This window comes from Pongo pygmaeus, chromosome 4 (assembly GCF_028885625.2).
Source record: "Pongo pygmaeus isolate AG05252 chromosome 4, NHGRI_mPonPyg2-v2.0_pri, whole genome shotgun sequence".
In the NCBI taxonomy this organism is placed as follows: Eukaryota; Metazoa; Chordata; class Mammalia; order Primates; family Hominidae; genus Pongo; species Pongo pygmaeus.
The window spans coordinates 139,046,525-139,074,309 of record NC_072377.2 but is presented as its reverse complement, the minus strand read 5'-3'; the positions used below and the strand labels follow the sequence as shown (position 1 = coordinate 139,074,309).

General features: G+C 53.1%; 1 protein-coding gene across 14 annotated transcripts in view; it reads right to left on the bottom strand.

The window, feature by feature from the left end:
* Positions 1-27,478, bottom strand: part of JADE2 (jade family PHD finger 2) — a 56,917-nt gene extending 29,439 nt beyond the window's left edge. For 3 of the 14 annotated variants that reach the window (XM_054488991.2, XM_054488998.2, XM_054489002.2), the window contains exons 1-3: positions 25,782-25,916; positions 15,905-15,962; positions 13,736-13,830 (exon numbers count right to left, since the gene is read on the bottom strand). In XM_054488991.2, coding sequence (XP_054344966.1) covers positions 13,736-13,830; positions 15,905-15,962 — 153 coding nt within the window. In that variant the 5' untranslated portion in view covers positions 25,782-25,916. Of the gene's footprint in view, positions 1-7,384; positions 7,668-13,735; positions 13,831-15,904; positions 15,963-19,559; positions 19,761-25,033; positions 25,184-25,506; positions 25,699-25,781; positions 25,917-26,050; positions 26,469-27,363 lie in introns of those variants that run through there. The other 11 variants (XM_054488996.2, XM_054488999.2, XM_063665502.1 and 8 more) reach the window with 10 other exon arrangements.
* Between the last annotated feature and the right edge of the window lie 307 nt (positions 27,479-27,785).

Below are 27,785 nucleotides of genomic sequence, written 5' to 3'. Positions count from 1 at the left end.
CAATCAGCACAATAAATAACATAGCTCTGAACTCTACCCATGTTTTGCACATAGTAGACATTCCATAAATGTGATTAACTGAATTCACATTGCTCTGACCAGTTAAAGGACAGAGTTTGAGGGATAGATGGGAGTGGACCTATGAGAGAAAGAGAAAGACTGGCAGAGAAAGGCAAAAATCAAAATAAAAAGAGGAAAACCTCAGAGCACAGAAAGGCTAATGTGAAAGCAATACTGATGGCCGGGCGTGGTGGCTCATGCCTGTAATCCCAACATTTTGGGAGGCTGAGATGGGAGGATTGCTTGAGGCCAGGAGTTCAAGAGAGCCTGGGCAACACAGGAAGATCCAGCCTCTACAAAAAATTAAAAAATTTAAAAAAAAAAGGGTCAGGCAAGGTGGCTCACACCTGTAATCTCAGCACTGTGGGAGGCTGAGGGGGGAGGACTGCTTGAACCCAGGATTTTGAGACAAGTCTGGGCAACTTGGTGAAACCTCATTTTTACAAAAAATAAAAAAAGTAGCTGGGTGTGGTGGCACATGCCTGGGGTCCCAGCTACTCTGGAGGTTGAGGTGGAAGGATTGCTTGAGCCCAGGAAGTTAAGCCTGCAGTGAGCCATGATTGCACCACTGCACTCCAGCCTGAGTGACAGTGAGTCCCTGTCTCAAAAGATCAAAACAAAATAAATAAATAAAATAAAATAAAAAATACTGCCATTATGTGACTGTTCAAGACATTTCCACTGAGGTTCACAATCATGTTATCTATCTGCACCCACAGACACAAGTGGAGGTGTAAAACAGCACAGGGTGCCAACCCCAGGAAAGGCCTTATGCAAACCTTATGCAAACAGCTGGGGGACGGCCGGGGCTTAGGGCAGCCTAGATAGTGGCTTCACATGAGCTGGGACTTCCAAGGTCCCTCAAGAACAAGGACACTCTCCTAAGCCGACAGGGGCTTTGTGTGTGTTGTGGGGGGGTAAGAAGGCAGGAAGGATAGGGTTGTCTTCCTTCTTAATCAAGCACATCCAAACCCTTCAGAGCAAAGCCATGAGTGGTCACACCCTGAGCACTTGCTCACTTGGGGCAAACTGCTCTTCCCAGAGTTTTGTCTGCTGCTCCCACCTCCACCCCCAATTCCACCTCAGAACAAGCTCTAAACTCTGCCCCGGCTGGCACCGGCAATGCCTCCTGCCCCAGTCACCTGATCCCGCTGCTGTGATCCCCCCACAAAGCGCTATTGTGGAATGTGGTGGCACCTCTAGACACCATGTGACTTGCTCAGGTACCAACTTTCCCAGTGATCATCGTCATTTGAATCACAAGTTAAAGAAGAACTCACATCACTGAGACAAGAGAAACCACTTCAAGGAGTACTCCAGGCCTCAGACCAAACTCCAACCCCACATTCCTCCCTGGAAAAGTCATCATCCACCGCTGTGCCCAGTGCTAAGTCAGTTCACTTAGCCTTCTGAAGGCTCATGACAGACAGATTCAGCGGTAACCTCTGTCTGCTATGTGCACCTCATTTGAATCTAGGTCCAAAACCATAAGGAGAACACTGGAATGGATAGACTGAGGGGCCTGGAAGCAGCATCTTGCAGAATCTAATTAACATCTGCATCTAGATGGAGACAGCCCTGGCTTGAAAAAGGTCAAGTTCCTTGAGGACTCTACTTACCAATATAATTTAACTGTTAGGACTAACACCCTAACATTTAATTAGGGTGCTAGTGTGAAAAAATTAAAACCAGATTACAATTAAATGCTAATTAAACAGAAGCTGGAATGTGGCTAAGATTTCACAGCCCAGATAATTTGCATATCTTATTAGCAAGTAGTAAGACAGCTAATGCAAAAGGGCACATTCAGGCACTGCGTGCTTTTAGGGGGCCCTTCAGTAGGGGCCTGTGCCAGCGAAGGCCTCTGGAGACTCTGCTTAGCTCAGCAGGGCTGGGGCTGGGTTATTTCCCTGTGGGCCCCAGCACAGGACCTGGCAAGGAAGAACTGACCCCAAAGTGATTCATAACTGCCTCAAAGTTCTCCCCATCCAAGCAAGCCAAGTGCTGCATCATCCCAAGCCCTGCTGCTCTGAAGCCATGGAGAACCACCCACTTGGGACAGTGCATCATTCTGCCCCAGAAATCAACCCTACAATAGCCCAGTGTCACTATGTGCCCTCTAAAGAGGCATAGGTGGGTTGGAAACCTTTTGCTGTTCTCTCATCCTGGGCTGTAACTTTTTTTTTTGAGACAAAGTCTTGCTCTGTTGCCCAGGCTGGAGTGCAGGTGCACAATCTTGGTTCACTGCAGCCTCTGCCTCCTGGGTTCAAACGATTCTTCTGCCTCAGCCTCCCAAGTAGCTGGGATTACAGGTGCCCGCCACCTTGCCTGGCTAATTTTTGTATTTTTAATATGGGGTTTCACCATGTTAGCCAGGCTGGTCTCGAACTCCTGACCTCAAGTGATCCACCCACCTTGGCCTCCCAAAGTGCTGGGATTACAGGTGTTAAGCCACCCGCACCTGGCCTAGTTTTTATATTTTTAATAAAGACGGGGTTTCACCATGTTGGCCAGGTTGGTCTTGAACTCTTGACCTCAAGTGATCTGCCTGCCTCAGCCTTTTAAAGTGTTGGGATTACAGGCGTGAGCCACCGCGCCCGGCCCTGGGCTGTAACTTAACTGTCGCCTCCTCGGGGATTCCTTCCTGATCACCAACTGAGGGAGTGCCGACTGCCTGACTGAGCCACTTTCCATCCCACCCCTGCCTCATTTTCTTTCCAGCACTTACACTCCTGAAAAGTACCTGGTCGACTCACGTTGCTGGTTTCTTGTCATCTCCCCTGCCACGCCTTGTCCTGCTGTCGGCTATATTCTCAGTGCCTGGCCCTGAATACGAGGGCCTCTCTAGGGAATTTTCTGATGAATCTGAGGCCCCTAGCTGGCTCCTGGCAGTGCTTTCTGAACCCCCATAAACAGGGTGAGATACCTCATGGATATACCCAGTGGCCAAAATCCCCAACCACATGGACCTGAACAAGCGCCTCTGAGCAACAGGCAGCCTTTGTTCTGCTGGGCTTTAAGCTCAAGGACCAGCATTCAGCCCAGGCTGGAGTGGGTGAGACCAGAGTGTCCCACCACACCAGCTGGTAAGACATGGTCCAGACCCAGAACCAGGCCTGGCGCTGAGAACTCAGAGCAGGAAGAGCTCCCAGGGTCAACTTCAGAGTCCCTTCCCACTACAGTTAGGGAGATTGAGGGAAGACAAAAGAGTCTCGTTCCAAGAGAGTTCCATGTTTCATGCTGGGTCATGCAGGGAGCAGGTGGCAGACTGGACACTATGGGCTCTAGCAGGCAGGAATCATGGACACACAGGGAGGGCAGCACTGTCTTAATGGTGTCAGCCCATGCTTGGAGAGACTGTGTGCAGAGTGACAGTGTAAACGCTGTTCCTGAATTAATCTATTATTAGCCCCTCCACCCACTCTGTGAGGTAAGTACTACCATCATCCCTATTTTACAGTTGGAAACCGGGGACTCAGGTTAATTAAATCACCCACCCAAGGTCTACGTGCTGGAAGTGGCAAATGAACCCAGGCCAACACAACTCCTGAGCCATCCAGCCCTCCCTGCCCCTTTTGGCCATGTGCTGACTGCCTAATGCCCTTGAGTTAACTTGATGCCAAATCAGGTGACTTCTCCAAGGGTTGAAATATGCAAATCTGACTGTGGTCTTTGCAAGTTCCGAGGCCTCCAGTCGCTCTCCACTGTCCTCCCACTGTGCCCACACTGAATTGCAGACCCAATGAGGCCCTGTGACCACACGGATGCACTTGCAGTCTCCTAAGCACATTTAACCCTTTGCACACAGGAGAACGCTGCCTGGGACACTACTCCCTTGCCAGAGTAAAGCTGGCACACTTCATTCTTAAGGTCTCAGTCCAGCCCACATCTGCTCTAGGAAGCCTTCCCCAATCCTAGGCTGGGTTTTGGGCTTTGTCTGAAGTTCTACGGCCCCTGTATTAGAATCTCCTGGTTTTTTGCCATGTCTTCCCCACTAGAAGGGGAGCTCAATGAGGTCTGGCTGAGCCGCAGGGCTGGAGCCCAGCCGTGCAAGCAGGGTCTGGCACATGCTAGGTGCTGAGAAATCTTGAATGACTCAAGATCCTTCCAAGGGCCAGCCACCTCCTTCTTTGGTTGCTGTCCAAGACTACAGCTGGGTACTCGATGCCTTCCAAAGGAGCCTCTGTGCATTTATATAAAAACTGCCCACAAATATGGCAGCCAATTGTAACCTAAACATCATTTTGTGTTGAATTTCCAGGAGGTAGGCTGGGAAAAGGCTTAAATGTTCTCCTAAAACTCCTTTGAATGATTTATGAAAACTAAATAAAGAATAAAATGGACACTGATGAACGAGAAGCCTTGCTGTGGCAAGAAAGTTGGAAGCTGGAAAATAAGCAATTTTCTTAGAATGTGAATGTTTACTATTTTTCTCTCTTTTGGCAGAAATTGACAAATTGTCTTTAAAGGTCTGCTGCCTAGCAACCAAGTTCTGCTAAGCTGCTTAGGAGATGTTAATTGTAGCTTCTTCAAACAGTATGAAGAAATGTTTAAAGGCCTCAAACTCTAATTGAATCACCAATCTGAGTGCTAGGGGTGCCAATGTAGCCCTGGAGGGGGCTAAAGAGTCTGCTCTGCCCAGATGTAGGGACGCTGCTCCAGAAACACATCACATGGCCTTGCCTTCACGTCTTTTTCTGAGACTGCAGATCACAACCATTCAAAAGTCTAGCTTTCTGTATCTATTTCCCTAGGAAGAACTCTGCAAGAAAGCAGAGCGTGAGTGACCTCCAAAAGCAAATAAAGGTAATGACAAAAGGCAACTTTCACTGTGCACTAACCACATGGCCAGTAGACACCAGGCTACAAGGTTTAATATACAATCTCAAGATTTGTAGCTAAGATTTGAACATTTCATCCTGGGACTTTGGTTCTCTGCTTCCTTTTCTCAAGGGGTGAATTACTGTATCACAGAGTATTTCAAACTAAGAGGCACCAAGAGGAAATTTAGCTACTTAAGAGAAAAGCTCCAGCAGTTATCACACTACAAAATATTACTTGTGTAATTATATATATATATATATATATTTTTTTTTTTTTTTTGAGACGGTGTCTCGTTCTGTCACACAGGCTGGAGTGCAGTGGTGTGAGCCAAGGCTCACTGCAACCTCCGCCTCCCAGGTTCAAGCGATTCTCCTGCCTCAGCCTCCTGAATAGCTGGGATTACAGGCACCTGCCACCGTGCCCAGCTAATTTTTATATTTTTAGTAGAGACAGGGTTTCACCATCTTGGCCAGGCTGGTATCGAACTCCTGACCTCAAGTGATCCACCCACCTCAGCCTCCCAAAGTGCTGGGATTACAGGTGTGAGCCACCACGCCTGGCCTATTTGTGTAATTATATTTTTAATGTCCATCTCTTCTAATAGTCAAGCTGCAAGAAGACAGGGACTGCATACGTCCTGTTTATCACTGTGCCTGCTTTTGGCACAGTGTTTGACACACAGCAGGTACTCAAGAAATGCTTGCGGAACAAAAATTAGCCAGTTATGGTGGCTTGCCTGTAGTCCCAACTACCTGGGGGGCTCAAGTGGGAGGACTGCCTGAGCCCAGGAGGTAGAGGTTGCAGTGAGCTGAGATCACGCCACTGCACTCCAGCCTGGGTGACAGAGGGAGACCCTGTTTCAAAAAAAAAAAAAAAAAAAAACACGAAATGCTTGTGTAAAGAGTCAGTGAATGAATGAATGAATGAATCCCAGGATTTGTATGAAGTATGACTAAACTATAAAATTTCCTGCCCTGTCTTAGCAGGGAGAGAAGAGGCAGGAGGCTGGCAGGATTCTTCCAGGTGAAACTGAGAAACTGGTCTTGGTCACTGTCCCAAAGCCAATTAAAATGGCTTTGGCCAGGACAATCTCTCCTGGACATCTGTCTACACCAAAGTCCCAACGTAGAGCTAGAAGTGGTCCCTTCTTCCTCACCCCTCAAGGAATGTTTGAAGGTCTGTACTTAAAAGAGCCAACTTCATCACAATTGTTTTCTGAGCACCTCATCTCATTAGAAACAACAGCTAACAGAGAAATGTAATTGCCCTGTTAAGGCATGTCAGGTATTATGTTAAAGTTTTACATATATTGTTGCTCCTAATTCACATTACCCCCGTTTTACAGATGTGGAGACTGAGATTCAGAAAGGTGAAACCACTTGTGTGAGGTCCCCACTGTCGTTTAACCACGGCAATACTGCTTGCAAGACACAGAGGGCTCTTCTTTTAAAAAATCTTTTCTGGGCCGGAACCTGATAAAGAGTGTCCCAGCCAAGAGCAAACTTATGCAGTTAAAATTCAGTATAAAACACGAAAGAAGGGCTATGAGAATAGCTACCCCCTGCCCAGTCGTGTTTCAAGCTACCACTAGGCTAAGTTCGTAAGACACTTAAAAAAAAAAAAAAAAAACCCACTCAACGTCTCTTTCTTTTATTTTCATGAGGATAACAGCACTTCCTGCTCTTAAAGAGAATTTATTACACACATTTCTTTTGCAAGAGAAGTCCCAGAGGCCAGGAGGCCCTTCCAGCTGGCGGAGCAGCAGTGTTTCCAACTATAGAAGTGGATCCTGCCCCCCACCCCAGAGGAAGGCAGTGTGAGTCTCAGAAAGCAGGCGCTTAGCCTAGCGGAAGGGCTCGCCCCAACCCGCCTGCCTCACAGGGTAGCAAAGGAACTGCTGGTGGGCTGGAAACTTGGCTCAAAACCACAAGGGCAAGCACAAACTCTTTTTTTGGATTCTCCTGTTTTATCTATCAAATTATGGGCATTTTGCATTTTACTGTACCATACGCCTTCATTGTTTTATTATAAAGTGGCATTTCAAACACCTGGATAACACCTCTGCTCCTCAGAAGGCATTTTATTTATGCTGTGGTTTGGAGCCCCAACACAATCTGGCCACCCGTGTCTTTACCCTTCACCCAGGGTAGAAGGAGGATTCCATTTTTAAAAGCATGGGTTGAGCTGAGAAGCTGCATCTCCACTCGCTGTGTTTTCTTGGGGAGTGGGGGGTGGCACTCCATATAGAGGGACTTTCAAGGACACTGGGTCTGGGGGACACCCTCTTGCTGGTAGCAGAGGCTTCTCTCAGGCCCCTTCCCCAGGGACTAGGTGCTACGCATTGGTGAAGGGCCTCAGTGGTACATGCAACTAGGGATGTACTAATTTGTCACCAGAGCCTATAGAGGAGCTGACAGCTGAATCCCCACTCCCACCATCCAGGCTTCCAGCTCAGGGTGGCCTGCTTTACCCGACACTCCCCACCTCCTGCCCCACTCACCTCTGGGGTTCCCTTCACCCCCCAGGGCTCCATGAGTCTCGGGAAGGAGTCACATCTACAGATCATCAACTCCCTGGGAGGACCCAGGGCAGAATGCACCTCCCATAACAGACACCTTCCTGTGTAGCACCTGCATCCTGCTGACAAAGGACAAGCTCCCCAGGGACAGGGCCTGTGCTTTCTGTCCCCAGCACTGAGCTAGGCCCACTAGGTACTCTTGAGCACTTGCTGATTTTGATCAGCATCAGCAGCTCCCGGTCCAGAGACCCAGGCCTCTGCCCACTGGCTGACTTCTGGGGACTCTGACTTCCTGAAAATGCAGCTTTCTACCTCAAGACAGCCTGCTTGGGGAAACCCCCACCACTTGGCCTGCCCTTCCGCCTGTGTCTCTGCCCAGGCCAGAGGAGGACACTACCTCAAACAGTAGGCCCCCAAAACATGCGGCTGGCCTCCAGGTCTCTCCCAGAACTGTCCTTCACACCTCTGGCAAGTCCGGGGTGGGGCAAAAATTTGTTAATCCCCCAGCCCCTGTGGGAAGGAGATGGAGTGGTGGACTGCCCCCACCCACACTCCCTGACGTTGCTTAGATCTTTGAACCAGGCTGGAGAGCCTCCCTCCCTCTCTTTCAACCTAGCCACAGCTTCCACTCCCCACCCCCTCAAAAATACTCAAAGAAGCTTCCAGGGAACAACCAAGCCAGGAACTCCTGTTTTAGGCAAAGGGAAGGGAAAAGTCTATGGCAGTTGTCTTTTTGTGTTTTTTTGCTTTTTTTTGTTTTTGAGACAGAGTCTCGCTTTGTAGCTCAGGCTGGAGCGCAGTGGTGCAATCTCGGCTCACTGCAACCTCCGCCTCCTGGGCTCAAGTGATCCTCCTGCCTCAACCTCCTGAGTAGCTGGGATTACAGGTGTGCATCACCATGACCAGCTAATTTTTTAAAATTTTTTTAGTAGAGACAGGGTTTCACCATGTTGGCCAGGCTGGTCTTGAACTCCTGACCTAGGGTGATCTGCCTGCCTTGGCCTCCCAAAGTGCTGGGATTACAGGCATGAGCCACTGCGCCAGGCCTATGGCAGTTGTTCTTAACCCTGGATCCCAATAGCAGGGCTTGTTAAAAAAGTACAGGTACTAGGCGGCACAGTGGCTCACGCCTGTAATCCCAGCACTTTGGGAGGCCGAGGTGGGCGGATCATGAGGGCAGGTCAAGACTAGCCTGACCAACATGGTGAAACCCTGTCTCTACTAAAAATACAAAAATTAGCCAGGCATGGTGGCGTGCACCTGTAATCCTAGCTACTTGGGAGGCTGAGGTAGGGGAATTGCCTGAACCCAGGAGGTGGAGGTTGCAGTGAGCCAAGATCACACCACTCCACTCCAACCTGGGCAGCAGAGTGAGACTCCGTCTCAAAAAAAAAGAGTACAGGTACTGGCCAGGTGCGGTGGCTCATGCCTGTAATCCTAGCACTTCCTGAGGCAGGCAGATCACTTGAGGTCAGGAGTTTGAGACCAGCCTGGCCAACATGGCTAAACCCCGTCTCTACTAAAAATACAAAAATTAGCCCAGCATGGTGGCAAGTGCCGGTAGTCCCAGCTACTCGGGAGGCTGAGGCAAGAGAATCTCTTCAACCCAGGAGGTGGAGGTTGCAGTGAGCTGAGATCACACCACTGCACTCCAGCCTGGGGGAACCAAGTGAGACTCCATCTCAAAAAAAAAAAAAGGCCAGGCATGGTGGCTCACGCCCGTAATCCCAGCACTCTGCGGGGCTGAGGCAGGCGGATCACCTGAGGTCGGGAGTTCGAGACCACCCTAACCAACGTGGAGAAACCCTGTCTCTACTAAAAATACAAAAATTAGCTGGACGTGGTGGCACATGCCTGTAATCCCAGCTACTCTAGAGGGTGAGGCAGGAGAATCACTTGAACCCAGGAGGCGGAGGTCGCAGTGCGCTGAGATCGTACCATTGCACTACAGCCTGGGCAACAAAAGCAAAACTCCATCTCAAAAAAAAAAGGTATAGGTACCCAGGGTGCTACTCCAGACCATGTAAGTCAGAATACCTGGGGTGGGGTGGTATTAAAACAATAATCTCTGCTCTGTGAATTCCATTAGATTCTCAGAGATGTGTTCCACAAAGGGTTAAGCACTAACAATGGCTACACCATTTAGTGAGCCAGGCAAGGCCAGAAACTCATTGTGTAAATTATTATACTAGTTCCCTAGGCCAGGCTCACGACTTCAGGGCCAAAAGATAGACAGCTCTGTCGGGATGCCATAGGCAGCAGAAGGCAGCAGGCTGAGTTCTCAGGGGCAGCTCCACCTTTTCCTGCTACTGCCTTAAGGAGCTCCCGGGGCAGACTTCAGGCTTTGCGCACTTCCACCAAAAATCCTAGCCCAGCCTCCCAAGAATCCCAGGGCCCATGCCTTCAGCTCTCAGCTCTGAGGCCCGCACTCACTCCCCTTTCACTCTGGCTGAGGGAGGGGCCAGCCACTGGGCAAGGGCCAGATGGGAAGCTGGGCCTCCAGGCCTTAGCCCTGTCCAGGGTCCTGACTCCTGGTCAAGCGCTTTCTTCAGCCCTGAGGCACCTCACTTGCTGTAGAGTGCCCCTTGACTTGCGCCCTTAGGGTGCACTGGGAAAGGGCAGCCCCTGAGAGGTCATCAAAGGGCACCCCTGCCTATCCCACCCAAACCCAACCCCAGCCCTTTCATAGCTGTTGGATTCACTGTGTCCCCCACCCCATCACTGCCCACATTTAGAGATGAGGAGACAAGTCAACCACGGGTTCCATGGCTCTGCAGCCACCAAGGAGGGGGTTTCCACAGCACACATATCACTCCGTAAGTGTTCCCACTGGGGACTCCTGCCGCACTAAGCAAATCACGTGACCAGCCTGACAGCCACCCCATAGGCTTCATACTCCAGGGGACTGAGTAGATGGGGTTCCCAGAACCCCTTTCACCAGGGTATCCAAAGCCCAGGCTCAGCAGACCATAAAGGCCCCGCCCAAGCCATTCACAGAAAGAGAAGAGAGCAGTCCCTAAGATTTAGTGCAAACATTCTCTGCCGCCAAATCCTCGCTTTCATCTCCGCCCTCTCATGAGCCAAATAACTTGGAAGCGTTCATTGATGGTTTCCTCTCTGCCCCAAGATAAGTTGGAATTTATGCCGGCCACGGCTCAACCTTGTCACTTAGAGGACTAGGAAAACCTCTCAGGCTGTTCTCCAGCCTACTGTGGGAGGAAAAGCTTGTGCTGGGCAACAGTTCAAGGTTTCTGGGCGGGGAGGACTTCATTGGCCCTTTTAGAGCCCAGGACTTGAGGTGGGGAGGTGTCTCCCAGGCAGACCTCAGAGCCTGCGGAGGCTCCTGGGCTTGGACCCAGGGCCATGTGGAGCTAGTCCCCAGCAAGTCTGGGCATCGATACTTGTACCATGGGTTTGACTATTTTTAGGTATGGAAAGGTACAAAGGCTCTGGGCTGGAAAACCCAAGAGGCAGGGGAATTTTCTGCCCCATGCAAATTGCTCTTTCTTCTCAGCCTCCGCTGACACCTGTTTCCTCCCAGGCAGGCCTGATCCTGGGTGCAGATGGCAGCCTTGCGCCTGGGAGGTGGCCCTTCCTCCCGCTGGAGATTGGAGGAAGCAGAGCAAGGGCAGGAGACTGGCTTAAGTTCCCCCTGGAGTCACGGAGATAAGCCAGCCCTAGGAGCTCCCCAAAACTTCCCCATCCCACTTCAACTTGAACAGCTACGGTAAACAGGAGATACGTGGGATTCTCGAAAGGCAGGTTCCTCATGTCTGAAATGGGCACGACAATTCTCGCCTTCCAGGACCAGGAAGGCACATAAAGGTAGCTACTGTTTTACTACTTCAACCACAGCAACTGGGGAGTCCCTGTAGTTCTCAAGACTGGGGTGAGGCTAGGCGCAGTAGCTCATGCCTGTAATCCTGACACTTTGGGAGGCCAAGGTGGGGGGATTGCCTGAACTCAGGAGTTTGAGACAAGCCTGAGCAACACAGTGAGACCTTGTCTCTACTGAAAAAAAAAGACAAAAAAAAAAAATTAGCCAGGCATAGTGGTGTGCACCTGTAGTTCTAGCTACTTGGGAAGCTGAGATGGGAGGATCACTTGAGCCTGAAAGTTTGAGGCTGCGGTGGGCCATGACTGCACCACTGCACTCCATCCTGAGTGACAGAGGGAGACCTTGTCTCAAAAGGAAAAAGGAAAAAAAAAAGACCGAGGGTGGGGAAGGTCCCAAACAACCAAGAGCCACCAGGGCTCCCCAAGGCCCCACCTGCCTTTTGCTTCCTTGGCTGCCCTTAAGCACATCCCATCCCCCTACTAAGCAGGGCTACCCCAGGAGGGCAGTAAGAGCTTCAACACTGTCCCACCCCCACCTCCACCTCACCTCCAGCACTGCATTCCCCTCTCTTAATGGCATTCCCAGAGAAAACACTGTCTATACCCTACCCACCATGGGGCCATGGAAGTCAGGCTTGGGGGATGGGGCATCAGGTCTCAAAGAATCCTGCCCCCACCTCCCCAGGGGAGAGTCCTAGGGGAGGGCAGCTCCTGGAGGAGGCAAGGCGGAGTCCTTTTTCAGATGCAAGGCTCTGTGGAAGCCCCCCTCCAAGGGCTGGCTAAAGACAGTGGAGCCAGGACTGCATCTGTGGTGAGGGAGCATAGAGGAGGGGCCAGCACGGAGCAAAGACATCCTCTCCAACCCATGCCGAGGGCCCTGCCACCAAACTCTGGGCCTTTCTGCCCTTGGCATTGTGAGCCCCAAGGATTTAAGGTCTTGGCTAAATGACCTTGGGATCCTCCCTTTCCTTATTTTCAATAGGACTGAGAAATTCTGGGCTAGTTTTAATGATTAAAAAGGAGCGTCCAGCCCCAGTACCTGGCTACTTCTTGGCTGTAGTACAGTGTCCTACTTAAGAGCCAGGATTGGCCGGGCACGGTGGCTCACACCTGTAATCCCAACACTTCGGGAGGCCGAGGCAGGTGGATCACCTGAGGTCAGGAGTTCAAGACCAGCCTGGCCAACATGATGAAACCCCATCTCTACTAAAAATACAAAAATTAGGCCAGGCGCAGTGGCTCATGCCTGTAATCCCAGCACTTTGGGAGGCCAAGGTGGGCGGATCACAAGGCCAGGAGATCGAGACCATCCTGGCTAACATGGTGAAACCCCGTCTCTACTAAAAAAATACAAAAAATTAGCCAGGTGTGGTGGCGGGCGCCTGTAGTCCCAGCTACTCGGGAGGCTGAGGCAGGAGAATGGCGTGAACCTAAGAGGCGGAGCTTGCAGTGAGCCGAGATCATGCCACTGCACTCCAGCCTGGGCAACAAAGTGAGACTCCATCTCAAAATAAATAAATAAATAAAATAAAAATAAAAATACAAAAATTAGCCGGGTGTGGTGTGCGCACCTGTAATCCCAGCTACTCAGGAAGCTGAGGCAGGAGAGGCATTTGAACCCAGGAGGAAGAGGTTGCAGTGAGCCGAGATCACGCCACTGCACTCCAGCCTGGGGAACAGAGCGAGCCTCAGTCTCCAAAAAAAAAGAAAAAAAAAAGAGCCAGGATTAAGACCCTCCATCTCTCCATCTCTCCAAGCTTCTGCAGCCCCATCTGTGCCAAAGGCTTCTTCTGTGGTCAGTGCAATGAATACCTCATGGCATTAGCACTGAAGACCTAAAAGAAGGAGCAATAAGGCCCTAGGGTGGGAGTTTTCAGGGACCCCAGGAAGGAGGGTCCAGGTGTCCAGGAGTCTACCCACCCCCTAGTGCGCTTCTCAGTTCCACAGGCCATAAACCTCTACCTGCTGTAAGAAACATCCCAGGTCAAAGTAAGGAAGGCTTCAAATGCAGATGCCTGTGAAATGGGAATAAGGAACCTCTGACTAATTGGATGGCTCTGAGGACCCCACCCCTTATCCCTGCACCAGCAAATCCTTATCCCTCTTGGCTCGGTCTCCAAAATGTCACAAACCCTGCTGCTTCTCATTCCACTGCTACCACTCAGCTCTAAGCCACCACTATTTCCCTGCTGGATGACTGCAACTCTCCCTTCTCTCACAGCGGCCAGGGGGAACTTTCACTAAAGCATCAGGCTGTGTCATTACCCTGTCTGAGATCCTTGAAAGGCTTCTCCCCTTGCTCAGTTCAATAGGAACATCTTCACAACAACCTGGAAGGCTGAGGGAAACTGGCCCCTACTCCCCTTCATTCCACTCGGCCACACTGGCCTCCCTCTGCACTGCCCGTGCCCTCTGCCAGGAATGCTCTGCCCCAGTCTCCGCAGGGCAGCTCACTCTCACTCCCCACAGATCTCTGGGAAGCTCATCACTACCCACCTCGGAGGGCTTCTTTTCGTTCTGTCGGGGCCAGCCCGACTTGGTGCTGCTGGGCAGTTTGGAGCATCTTGATGCGGATGTAGATGTCGCATGACCTGCAGAGAGACAACAGTCCATTAGGGGTCCTGGAGGGCCAGGAGCACCCCCCATTCATGCCCAAGAATAGGAAGCTTCTAAGCAAAGCCCTGGCTAGAATGTTCAGGAGGGAGAAACCTCTGTTGAGACCTAGTATCCCTGCTCTAGGCCTCAGTCTCCCCACTGATGAATGGTGACATGAAGCCCCCTCTACTCGCCAACCAGAAGGCTGGAGAAATCAAAGGCTGTTACTGGGGCTCTGTATTAGTTTAATGTGTGACCCCAGACAAGTCCTTGGGCCTCCTTGGGACTCTGCTCAAAGAGAGCTGGAATAAGCCTTTCATGCCCACGCCCCACCCCACCCCAGGTTAAGTACTGTCCCAATACTCTGGGATGATGCCAGTGGGTATTCAGAGGCAGAGCAGGGCAATGGGAAGAGAGATGCTCTGAAGCAGATCCAGACCACCAGCAGAGCCCTGACCCAGCCACTTACTAGCTTGTCACCCCAGGCAAATGACTCAATCTCACTGAGCCTTAGTTTGTTCTTCTGTAAAATGGGGGCAAAAGAATAACTATCTTCAAAGGGCTGTGGTGAGGAATAAGTGATATCATGCCTGTAAAGTCTTAGCACAGTCCCAGGCACACAGTGATTCCTCAATAAACATTAGCTATAATTATTAGGGTCTAAGGCCCTTGCTGGATGACAGTGCTGTGGCCTCCACCCCTATGAATCAAAGGAGCAGCAAGATATAGGGCAACACTATGGTTTTGGCTGAACACGAGTAGCAGCCATGGGTGGGCACAGTGGAGGGGGCTGGTGGGGAGCCTTGCAGGTACCTGGCCTCTCAAAGGGTTCCTCTGCTAGCAATAAAGTTAGAAATGGAGGATATGGTTTTTGGTTCTACTGAGCCAGGCCACAGGCAGCACGTTGTAGCCACAAAAGGCCAGATGCTGTGATCTCCTGCTGTAGGAAAGAAGGGCTGGCCAGGTGGGACGCCAGAGCCAAACTGAGCAAACAGAGCCCAAAGGACAACAAATGAGACCTGGAGGTAGAGATGGGGCTGAGACCTCCTTGGCCATCCTAGTGGATCTACCCTTAGGCTTTTGGGGGGCTGTGGAACTCTGGGAGCTAGAAGGGGCCTTGGCAAGCCCCCTAATATTACTTGCTCATAAGTGTGAAGAAACAGGTCTAGAGTTGCACAGCTCCAAGCCCGGCCTCCTTGGCAGGGCAGCCTCTTCCTTAGCCTGGGCCTCCAGCAGGGCAATCATTGCTAGGTGAGATCTTCCTGGCAGCACAACCCTCCTACCCACAGCAGATGGAACTCCTTACTCCAACAGGCACAGGCAGGCCTGGCTTTCTGGGCACCTGAGAAGAGCTGCCTTATGACCTAGTACCAGAGCCCTCACTTTGCATAAACCTCCCTTCTCTTCTCCAAATTTCAGGGGAGGCTCCATAAACTTCTTCTGCTGCTTGATAATGCATTCCACGCACCCCTCCCCGCAACCACCACACCCAATTGACACGCCAATCCATACACAAGTCTACCTCTGGGATTCTATTGCCAAGATTCTATGAAGGTTGGGTATCTTCATTGATTTGTTCAGCAAACATTTACTGAGCATCTACTATGTGCCAGATCGTAGCTGGGGGATATAGCGGTAAGCAAGACAAGAGACCTCTTATCAAGGAGCTTACCACTGATTGGGAAATGGTACTTATCAGGTAATTATGGTAAAAGGTGACTGGTTTTGTATCTGTTGTATACAGACTTTCTATATGGGCCTTGACTTAATATATGCAGAAGCCCAGAGTGGAGCCGATCTGTTCCAACCAGAGCAAAACAAATGGAGCTGGGACCTAGAGGGTAAGGGGGAGTACAGCTTGGAGAACAAGGCCCTTGAGGTCATGGAAGGTGCAGGGACTTTCTTAGAAGTGGAGGGGCAGGAGTGGAGAAACCTGACTTGATTTATGCTTTCATCAACATGCCTCTTAGTGGAATTAAGACCATAGGGCAGCCTCCTCCCATCTGGGCCTGTGGGCCTGATCACTATTCAAATGCTTTCCCTGTAGGAGCCCAAATTGGAAGGCCTTACTGTCAGTGGTGTCAGAGTTGTCACTGCTGATGGAGTATTTTCGCCTCTTCTCTTCCATCTGCAACAAAAGGCAAGTCCATTATACTCACGGATGGCTTGGGAAATCCTCAACCTCTTAGAAAATCACCCCATAACCTACCTTCCCACACTTACTCCACTGCAGAAAGATAAGAATAAAGCCCTACCCTAGCCTTCTTCTCTGCCAGCACCACCCTCTCCCACCCACCCACAGAGGCCCTGGGATTCTAAAAGGCTGCATCTCCCACCTCCTGAGCCCAGGGCCCTTGGTTGAGCAAGAGTCTAACCAAAGCTGTTGTAGACGGAGAGGACATGGGGGCGTCAGCAAGCCCAAACTGAATAGTGACCATGACCTGCCCAGTCCCAGCTGCCACCCAAGGACACTCAGGCCCACCACTGCAAAGGCCTCCTGAGCCACAAGTCCTCTAGGGAGGTAGGTGGGTAGAGGACAGCAAACAAGACTGATTCTTCCAGGAGGACCGTGCTGTCGAAGTTAGGGACAGGCCAGCACAGACAACACTGAGGGCCTAGTCCTGCGAGTGGTGGTCAGCAGTGTACAAAAGCGGGGGAGAGGCGGGGGACACTCCAGGCTGGGTCCCTGAGACACATCAGGCCCAGGGTGACAGGTCCTGGGCTGGGCTACCCTGCCCTCCTACTCCCCACCATCCTTCCCAGATAAACGTACAAATAAACTCTACCTCAACTGCAACATCTAACTTCACGGTATTAAGGACAACTCTCACATATGGGCCTCATACTGAGCTCACGCGGAGTCTTCCTTTACCCACATCATCGCCTGTTCCTAACCAGGTGAGCCGTGAGCTCCATTTTCAAGTGAGGCCAGCACCTTGTCCTGCTAGTAAGTGGCTGAGATGGGACTGAATCCATGAGGTCTGATCCCCAGGCGCATACTGAGCTGCTTTGTATCCTCCATCAGCTCCTGGCTGCTGAAAGTGTTTTCCCACCACTGTTTCCTATAATCCTCACGAGTCCCAGGTGGCAGAGCCTGCTCTCATCCCCTCGGAGGGAAGCACAGCGGGTGATGCGTTAACCTGCTCTGGGTCTTACAGCTTGCCTGTGGCTGAGCCCTAATGTGGGAACACATTGGGGGCTCAGGGTTCAGAGCACGCTCCCCTATGTTCCCTGACCAACCCCCCACAGCAAAGGATAGGGAGGGAGTCTGTGTCAGTAGAGAGAAAGCACCACTGCCCAGCCCATCTGCACCTAACTCCAGCTGCCCCCAACCCCAGTCCATTCCTGCTGAGCCCTGGGATGCCACCATGTTACTGCAGCCCTGCAGAGACTAGGGAGCATCTGCTCTCTAAGGTGGGTGTGAACACCCAGATCTCTCAGCTGACCAGGATGGCCCTCCTGCCTTGGACTTGATCTTAGCCGGGAGCTTCTCTCTACCCCAGTGCCCACCACCAGCAGGATCAGGATGGCAGGAAGGCTCACTGAGGCTGCCTGCCGCCCAGCTTCAAAGGTGCCGGTAAAGTGCCCTCCAGAGGCTGAGGTTCCAAGGGACACTGGTGGTGCAAGAAGCACAGAGGCAGGAACAAGGATGGCTAAGACTGCTAAGCACTCACAGTAGCGGGAGGGGGGTCCACAGGGACCTCAGTGAGTCCTTAGAGCAGCCCTTTGTTATAGGCATATATCATGGCTGCTTCCCTTTTGCAAAGGAGGAAACTGAAGCTCAGAGGTTAAGTGACCTGCCCAAGATGTCAGTGACTGTATTTGATTCAGGAGACCGTGCTCTTGACCTTCTGACTTCTCTGCCTCTGTGCAGCAGAGTACAAACAGCTCAGCAACCCACAGCTGCCACCCTCGCTGCTTTCCAGAATCTGCGTGTCAACGGCGTGACACCTGTAATCCCAGCACTTTGGGAGGCTGGGGCTAGAGGATCTCTTGAGCCCAAGAGATTGAGACCAGCCTGGGCAACGTAGTGGGACCCATCTCTACAAAAAATTTAAAAATTAGCCAGTTGTAGTGGCACATGCCTGAGGTCCTAGCTATGCAGGAGGCTGAGGTGAGAGGATTACTTGAGTCAGGGAGGTCAAGGCTGCAGTGAGCCATGATCGTGCCACTGCACTCCAGCCTTGGCGACAGAGTAAGACCCTATCTCAAAAAAAAAAAAAAAAAAAAGAGTGTGACAAAGGCTGACTGACAGAATCCTGACTCCTGATTCTAGCCTACGTCTTCCTTAGCTCAGCCTAGCCCAGTGCAACCCAGCTTTGTCCTGACATCGGTGGGTGGAGTGGGGGGGAGGTGCTAAAAGTGCACCCACCCATTTTCTTTTGCAATCCTGTATGCGAATTCCATTTCTCTTCATTTCCTGCAAAGAAGGCACTTCCGAGCCAGCATCTCCCACAGCATTAAAAGCAGAAGTTGTTGATGGGTTCAAATCCTAGCTCCTCTCCTCATAGACCAGGGACCTTGGGAAAGACATACCTCCCAGAGGAGATAAACTGGAACTGGCTTTTTACATAAATGTCCTTAATTTAAAATGTTGGCAACTGAGTCAGAATTTTTACAACACTTTGAAAGGGCCAAACTAAACACATCTGTGGGCCAGAATCAGCTGGTGAGAATAAGTAATAACAGTGTAAAGCCCTCAGCACAGTGGCTAGAGATCCATATGGGTGCCAGTTAGTAATATCATGGCAGCCTTGGACCAGGTCGGAGAGTCCTGGAGGAGGGGCTCCTAAAAAAGAGGCAGTGACCCTATACAGTAAGGAAGGTGCCCTCAAAAGGACTCCTTTACTGCCCAGGGACCAACAGGTGACTGTCAGCATGCAGACCTACACCCCGCACCAAGCCAATTCCCCATCAAACCCTGTCCTCCACGAAACATCCCAGAGTGCCTAGGGATTATTCTGGGTCAGGGCTGTCCCATGGGAGGCTATTATTAAGGGAGCAGATTTTGTGGTGGCTTGTTATAACAACTAGACTTGAGAAGGAAGCCACTGTTTTGTGAGTGCAGCTTCTTTCCTTTAAACCAAGTCTTCCAAAGGCCTCCTTGCTCCAGCGAGCTCCCACTGTCACAGTGGCTAATGAGGCCTGGGACCGCACTATGTCAGCTTTTTGCCCCATGGATCACCCTCCTTGCAAACTCAGCAAGAGGGACAGGGAGGACTCCTTTCCCAAAGCTGAAATCCAGGACTGCAAACACACTTGGGGGGTGGAGGTGCTTAGATGTGATCTTGGCCTCTGGTTTTTCCTCTCCACTGGCTTCCCCCATCTCCCCCAAAGCAAGGTCTGCTGTGGGAGAAGATTTCAGTGTCACAAGGCACTTGCTTTCGAGGACAGAAAGTGCTCCCGAAATCCTACCTGTAAAGGAGACTCTAGGAAAGAAAGGATCTCCTCTTCCTGCCATTTGCTCTAGTCTATTGGCACCTCTCATGCAACCCCCAGCATGGAGACACAGGTAGGAAGCTCTCCTTCAAAGTGTGGGTGTCGTAGAGTCCCCTCAATGAAGCAAAAGCCCACAGCCTCTCTGTATCCTCGGCCCCACCAAGTCCACTAGGCTCTGCCTCCAGAACACACCCACTTTCTTCCCAGTATCACCACACTGGTCCAAGCCAATCTCATCTCTTGCCTGAACCACTTGTTCATCTCCCAGCTTCCACTATCAACTCACCCATGTCCAGGCTCCACACAGCTGCCAGAGTGATGTTTAAAAAGCATAAATCAGTCGGGGTGCGCTGACTCACACCTGTAATCCCAGCACTTAGGGAGGCCAAAGCAGGTGGATCACTTGAGCCTAGGAGTTCAAGATCAGTCTGGGCAACATGGCAAATCCCCGACTCTACAAAAAATACAAAAGTTAGCTGGGCATGGTGGCGTGTGCCTGTGATCCCAGCTACTGAAGGGGCTGAAGTGGGAGGCCAGGAGGTTGAGGTTGCAGTGAGCTGTGATTATGCTACTGCACTCCAGCCTGGGTGACAGAGTGACACCCTGTCTCAAAAAAAAAAAAAGCCAGGCACGGTGGCTCATCCTTGCATTCCCAGCACTTTGGGAGACCAAAGCGGGTGGATCACTTGAGAGGTCAGGAGTTGGAGACCAGCCTGGCTAATGTGGTGAAACCCTGTCTCTACTAAAAATACAAAAATTAGCCAGGCGTAGTGGCGGGAGCCTGTAATCTCAGCTACTCTGGAGGCTGAGGCAAGAGAATTGCTTGAACCCGGGAGACAGAGGTTGCAGTGAGCCGAGATTGTGCCATTTCCCTCCAGCCTGGACAACGGAGTGGGACTCTGTCTCAAAAAAAAAAAAAAAAAAGGTATAAATCAGAAGCTGAGCATGGTGATATGCACCTGCAGTTCCAGCTACTTGGGAGGTGGAGGCAGGAGGATCACTTGGGCCCAGGAGTTCAAGGCAAGCCCGGGCAACACAGCAAGACCCCATCTCTAAAAAAAATTAGAACAAAATAAAAAGTTTAAAAGGCATAGATCAGATCACATTATGCCCCTACTGAAAATCTTTCAAAGGCTTCATAGATCAAAGGACAAATCCTAAGCTCCTGACCACAAGACCCTACACAATCTGGCCCCCGCCACCTGGACAAGTTCATACTGACCACTATCAACTTCCTCACCACCTTCTAGCCATGCTGGGCTCCTTTCATTCCTTTGAACAAGCCAAAGATTCCATACTTCGAGCCCTGTGCACACGCTGTACTCCACTCTGACTGGAATATTCTTCTATGTGGTCTATGCATGTCTGACTTTTCAACCTTCAGGTTTAAGCTTCAGTGTGGCCCATGTCAGTCTATGCTCATCACACTACCTGAAGAAATTCACCACCCAGTGTCCACGGAATACCCATCCCAGCTGTGCTTGTTGAGCTACTTGTTGCATGTCGTTCTCCTTGGGAATGTATATTCCATGAAGAGTAAGAAGCATTCCACCTAGACTCTGGCCAGGACCCCAGTGACATACTAGGGAGTGCTGAGTGTGCTCTCACTCCCTCCCCCAAGAAGTGTCGGGACCACACAGTCCAGCTGGCCTGCCTGTGGCTTGCAGGAACAAACACCCTAGCCCAAGATTTTGCCCTTGTTTTCACAGCCTGCCTTCCCCGTCTTAACCTCACACATTTTCCAGGAGGCTTTATTTGGCTGGGCTCCTGGCTAATGATCAATGTCAACTCAGTAATAGGGCAGCAATTTGGTGGCAGATGTTTTCTTGGCAGCGCTAGTGATTGGTCTTAGTGGGGGCTTCAGGTCTGGACTTAAAACACCAATGCCCAATGCCAGCCCCCTTTAAAGACCTCTCCGCAAATAAACTCAAATAAACACCCTGGGCCTCCATTAACGCCCTTCCAGCTGACCCTGGGAACAGTGGGCCTTTCAGGCCTGCCACTGCAGCCACTCCCTGGGCAGTTAAAACACCCCAACCTGGCCTCCAGCCTCTCCTCTCCAGGGGCCACTAGGCCTGGCCTGCCCGCCACCACACAGCAGGATTTCGTCCTCCTCCTTAAAAAAAGGGGAAAAAAGGGCTTTCAAGCAGGCAATTTACCATTCCAGACACAATCTTTCAAAGAGAAACAAAAACTCTCCCTGTCTGAGGCAGACCGCTAAGGCGTGTGTGTAATAAGATGCTAATACAATTTAATGATATTTCGGCTGGAAAACCTGTCCTCAGAGCCTCCTTGTGTTGGGAAGGCCAGACATTCAGAAAACAAGAGCTGCACACTCTTAAACCGCTTTAAACAGGGGTCACAGTCCCACTCTTTCCTATCTCTCATTAACTTTAATGCCTTCTCAGGGACAGTAATTGCAGTTACAAAAATGATTTTGTATACAGAGTAGAGGGCTGCTGCCCGGGATCCTCCAGTCGGCTTCCTGGACCTGCTTCTCCAAGTCTAGAGGAGCCTGAACCCTCCTTCAACACCCGCCACTGCCTGTCTGCAACTTCAAGTGTCCCAGAGGGGACCCAGCTCCCCTTGAAGACGCTGCCACACCCACCCTCCAGACCAGTTCTGGGGACATACCAAGGGGATGGTGGGAGATGAAAAGGCTCTGTCTACTTTGTTCTTCAGAACCTTCTCACCCTACTCTTTACCCTGGAGAGGGCAGAGCTCCGTCTACTCGCTCCCATATCAGCTGCCCATTGCCACCTGCAGGATCCTTCTGATCCCTTCTGCAGAGAAGCGAGCTGGCTCTCTGGCCTAGCCTCAAGGTGAGAGATCAAAGGTCAAAGCTGCATCGGGGACCCTCCCCAGGTATAATAAGGATGACTAATACTAATCACGTGCTTATTGCATGCCTGCTTTGGGCTTAGTCTTTTTTAGGTAATCACTTATTCTATACATCCACCATGAGATAGGTACTGTTATTAATCCCATTTGCAGAAAGTGCTCCTTGTAACAGAAGGAACTGAGGCATAGAGCCATTATGACAGTTGCTAACTGCAGAGCCAGGATTCAAACCTAGGCTGTCTGACTCCAGAAGGTGTACCCCATCTCCAGTGGGCTAAAGTGTACAGGCCTACAAGTTCCAGGGTATGGGTATTCCAGATTCCTATGGGCTGTCTGAAAGGAGCTTTGAGCAGACCTACAATTGTAAGCTTTTGAGCCACATGGTAAGGGTCCTATCTGGAGGACAGGGCAAGCCAGGGGTATCCTGCTCCCCAACTCTGACCTGTTCTCCCTATCAGAGAACCTAAAGGGAGAACTGTGAGGTCCCAAAGAGCCTGCTGCATGTGCCACGAAGAATTTGGACTAGAAGCCTCTTACCTGCGTCATGAGCATAAGACAACTGCCTTCCTGTTAAGAGGAACACTAGGTTAGAGCCAGAATACCCTGCCTCCCAACCTCAAGGATGTGGGGGTCAGTGTCCAGGGCCTATACAGTGTCAATACTCTGTGTTGCATCTAGGGCCTGGGGACTGGCAGTCCCACCTCACCAGTCAATGAAAGCTAAGTGGAGATTTCTGACAACCTCTTGGACCACTGTGACTGGCTCTTTAGCCAGGCAATTTAGGGAAAGGAAAAGCATTTTGGACGGGAAAACATTCTGGAAACATTTGCTGCATCCTGAGCCCAAACAACTCTATCCTTAAACACTTCATCTCCAAAAGTGCTGGGGGGACCCTTGGCCAAACAGTTTCAAAACCAACATTCACTGTAAGTCCTGCTGCCTGGGGCGAGGACTTCCCTCTGTGAGGCATTTGCTGCAGAACCAAATGCTTTTCCACTCAAAACAACAGCCAACAGCACTTGGGACAACCTAGAGGGCTCCAGATCAAACAAACATCCCTTTTTTCCTCTACCATGCAAACTTGCTCAATAAATTATTCGCCCACTTCGGATCAAAGCCTGTTTTTGCAGCCTGTGACCCAAAAAGCAAATAGCATCTCTTAAACATGAAAGCCCTCCTCCCTGCCTGGGTCAGCTGTATTACTCATTCCTTCCCCCTTATAGTTATTCTGTTGTTATTTTCCTCCTCTGCTTGTTAGATGGCTCTGCGAGTCCCAACCCGTCTAAGGAAGATGGGACAAGACGGATGGTGCGTTCATCTGGGGCCCTAAGGTGAGAAAGAAAGTCAGGGTAGGGGAGAAGCCCTGGGAACCCAGGAAACAAAGCCAGGCCCGGTTGGCAGCTCCATGCCGAGCCCTTTTGCCAAATGTCCTACTGGGAATTTTACCAGTGAAGGGAGGGAGTTAATGCCACTCCGAGAGGAGGGGCCAGGCGGCCCTACCACCTCCCAGGCCCAGGACTCAGTTTGCAAACATAAATGCTAAGGGGGCGTCCTGACAGCCTGTCTGGGATCAGAGCTCAGGGGTCCTCCTTCCAACAAAGGCAAGGCAGCAGGTCCCACTCAGCCCCTTCCTAGCCGCTTTGGTACCGCTCTGAATGGAAACATGACACCTCTCGATGACTCCCCTACAAACTCTGACCCGGGATAAAACTTTGTGCCTCGGGATCCTGCAGAAGATGAGCCAGAGGTGCTAGACGCAGCGGCGAGGTTTGGAAATCTGCAGAGACCAGAATGGCCGGCCGCAGTGTGCCTTCGGCATAGGGCAAAGACACCCAGTGACCCTTCACCTCTCCCAGCCTCCAGCAAGAGGCCAACAGCCAAGCTGGTAAAAAAGTGCCCAGGCCAGCGGCAGTGGCTGAAGGGATTGCAAGGGGAGTTGCGCGCGCCTCCAGCCCGCCCCTGGAGGCAGTCCGCGGGACCGCAGGCTGGAGTCGCGCCGGCGTGATTCCAACCGCGGGAGCCGGGAGGAGGAGCCGGAGGAGGCTGCGGGGGGCTCCGGCCCAGGCGAAGGAAGGGCAAGAGGCTGTTCGACCGGGGGCGGCGCCGGGAGGTGGGTGGGCTTAACACCCAGGTCGGGGGAGGGGTTTAAGAGACACCGGGAAGGGCAGCCGAGCCCCAGGGGCGGGTGGGGTGGTAGCTGTGTGTAGTAGGGGACAGGGCTGGGCCTCTGGAAGCTAGAGTGAAGCCTTCCTGGCTGTCTCAAAGGCAATCCCATCCTCTGGCAGAACACCTGCGAATCGCCAAGTTGACCCCTCTCGTCCCTTGGCCGAGAGGAGAGGGTGTCTCAGGACCCAGGGATGGGCGGGAAGAAACCATGGGGAGCCACAAGTCTGCACCCAGGCGGGGAGGAGGCGGGCGGGCGCCGCTCCGCAGGCGCAGGCGAGTGGGTGGGAAGAAGGGAGGGAGAGGGAGGAAGGAGGTGAGGCCGGGAAGATGCCACTGCCGGGGGCGGGGCGGGGCCGGGGATCCGGCAAAGGGACTGCAGCAGCGCTAGGTGGGGGCGGGGGCTGCAATGTCACTCATTTGAGACTCAGGTGTGTGCGTCCCAAACAGGGTCCGCCACAAGCCGGCATCTTCCTGGTACCATCCATGGTGCAGGCCCCGAGGCAGAGGGCAGGGGACTGCGGATCCGTCCCTGAAGCGGGACGCGAACCGGCAGAGTTGGGAGAAGGTAAACAAGGGCCACGCCCCCTGCCGTCGCCCCGCGGGCGCGCACCCGCCGCTCCGGCCGCCGCCGGTACATTTCCACTCTCCCAGCGCCTCTCCCCCGCTGGACTCCCGCGCGGCCCCGGAGGTGGAGGCTGCCCCCGACCCCAGTCCTCACCCCTGGCGCCGAGGCTCCGCACCCTCCACACTCACCTGGAAAAGGTGTCCCCCGCCCCTCCAAAAAAACTGTCTAATTTGTGCAGAGCCTTCAACCCCAGAAGCCGAGCATGCTGCCCCCGCGTGCAGCGCCCGCGTGCACCGGGCCGGGAGAGGGGGCGACAGGGCGGAGGCGGTGGCCCCCGGAAGGTGTCTGGGACCGGACCGGCTGCACGTGAGCCCAGCGCGAGGTCATGTGCACCGGCTCAGCCCGGTTCGGCGCCCGGACGTGCTGCGTATCAACAAAATGAAACTCGGGGAGACAGGAGGGCAGATAGCTCCAGGTTCTCAGAGCCCCCGCCCGGGCCGCTCGACCTCCCCACCGTACCCATCTCCCGCTGCAGCCCCTACGCCCGGCCGGAGCCCGCGGGGCAAGTTGCAGCCCTGGCGCGCCCCCGCCCGCCCGCGCCCCCTGGCCGGCCCGGGGGCGCTTTGCCGCAGTCATTAATAAAGAAGGTCGCCAAGCTCACCCTTCCAAAAGTTGTTGTTGCATGCGCCCCTCTCAGCCTCCCCGCACTGTACTCTTTAAAACACGACTGACCAACATGCGCAATCTCTCTCCCCTGTGCTGTGCATCGCCCCCCCCTCCGCGCTGGCTTCCTAGAACAGGCAGCCAGCAGGAGAGAGAGGGAGCGAGCGAGCAAGAGAGAGCGAGGGAGCGAAGAGCGCTGGCAGATCTGTTGCAAAAACACCAAATAACGTCGTGGAGATGCGCAGGGCCCATCCGCCGGGGGCTGGATCTTACCTTGCTCCGCGGTGCCCCCCTGACGGGCGCTGCCCTCGGCTACGCGCCGCTGCAGGGACCGGCGCGGGAAGGATGCTCCCGAAGCCGGGAGCTCCTGGGGCCGGCGCGGGAGGGCGGGGGGCGCGCATCCATCCGGGGTCGCGGCGAGGGAGGCGGCCGGGCCCGCGGCGTCCCAGGCCCCACGCCCCCCGCCGGGGACAGTCGGCCCGCAGGACCTGAGCCGGTGCCGCTAGGAGTGGGCGCAAAGTAACTCCTTGGACGCTACTCACCCCCCCAAAAAATAGCCTCCAACTGCGATGGCCGCGGTCGGCACCATTCACCAACCCCCTGTGTATGTTTCTGTTTCTTTTTAAACCAAGACTTCCTTGTGATCTCTTTAGAAAAAAAAAATGTGTTGGGGTGGGGGTGGGGTGGGGGCGGGCAGGAGGAGCGAGGGAGGGGGAGTAGCCACTTTTTTCTTTTTCACTCGGATCTCCGCTCCCGACACCCCCGTCGCCGCCCCCCCAACCCCCCGCCCAGTTGTTTGGCTCCGGCAGGGAGTCCAGGTAGCGTTGCGGGCCCCGTGGGGGGAGGGTGCCCTCCCTCGCCGCCCCACCACCACGCCTGCTGGCACCCTGGGCCCGGACTCCCCATGGACTCTGGGGCGCCCCTAGCCCGCCCTGTCCCCAGGGCCGGGCCCGAGCGGCGGCTGCGCCCGTGCAAGTCCCATCAGGTCTGCTCACACTTCACACACTCACACACATACCCCGCCCCTCCACTCTTTCACTCACACTTTCTGCTCACACCCCGCCCCCTACGCGCCCCAGACCCGGGCGGCGCCCCCCGCAACCTTAAAAAAAAAAAAAAAGCAAGCTTATACTTAAAAAAATCTTTTGGCGCCATATTAATGACGTACTTAAAATTTGCCATTTCTCCCTGCGTCAAAAAGACGTTTCTTTGCAAATAACAGCCTGGAGGCGACACTCGCGGAGGGAACGAGGTTTGCACTGAGCACCCCGCCCCCCGGGGCTCCAGCGCTGGAAGACCCTCGCCCTAGGCCCTGCTTCTGAATCGCTGGTTTTAAAATGCGAATCGAATAAATCGCGTGGCGTTTTGCAGCACCAGAAGTGAGCAGAAAGTGCTGGCAGGAGGGGAGTGGAGGGGAGAACGCGAGTCTTGGGGAGGGGGCGCGGCCCTCCTCCCCGCACCCACTCCAAATGGAAAACTAGCATGCCGGGCGGGGGAACTTGAAATTGTAGGCGACCTCAAGAAAAGAGGGGCGGTCCGTAGAGAGGGTCCCCATTGGGCTCGTCGCCCCCTCCCCCCTCCCGGGTGCCTCCTGGCGCCTAGCGCTGCCCCGCATTTCCGGGGGGTGGAGAAGGCAGTGATGAGTGGGTGGGTGGGTGGTTGCACATCCTGGCCCCAGCAGGATTTTGCCCCGGGGCGACCCCTTTCTCCTTGCTCTTCCTTCCCATTACCCCGAAAGGGTTAAAAACCGAGGGGTAACTTCCAAAGGCTGGCACATGGCGAGGAAGCGGGGCGCCCCTCTCCCCACCCTTCGCCTCCTCGCCCCTCCTCCTCCGGCTCCACTTCCCGACTTGACCTTGTGGTGCACAAACAGTGCGCTCGGATCCTCGCAGTTTCTGGAAGAAGAGCCTGCGCTCGCCAGGCGGGCGGGCTGTCGGGCTGCTAGCCGGCGGTGGCGGGGCCTTGGGTCTGTTCCCGGAGCCGCGGGCCACACCCACCCAACCCGCTGCGCCCGCCGAGCTCACCTTCTCTCGAGGAAGGAGAAGGACTGGCCTCCTGGTTGGCGAGGAATCGGGGGTCAGGCTCCAACCTCCTCGGAATGCCTCTAGCTGGGGAGGGGGTGGTCTGGCCTCGGGAGGAGGTTGTGGGGAGCCTGGCCCAACATCCCCAAAACATCGTGGCCAACTTTTTCTTCCCCCTCATGCTCGGCTGCCCCTCAAAGATTATCCAATAATTTTTCAGCTCACCTTTGGCTTTGAAGGCACGTGGGTGAGTTGT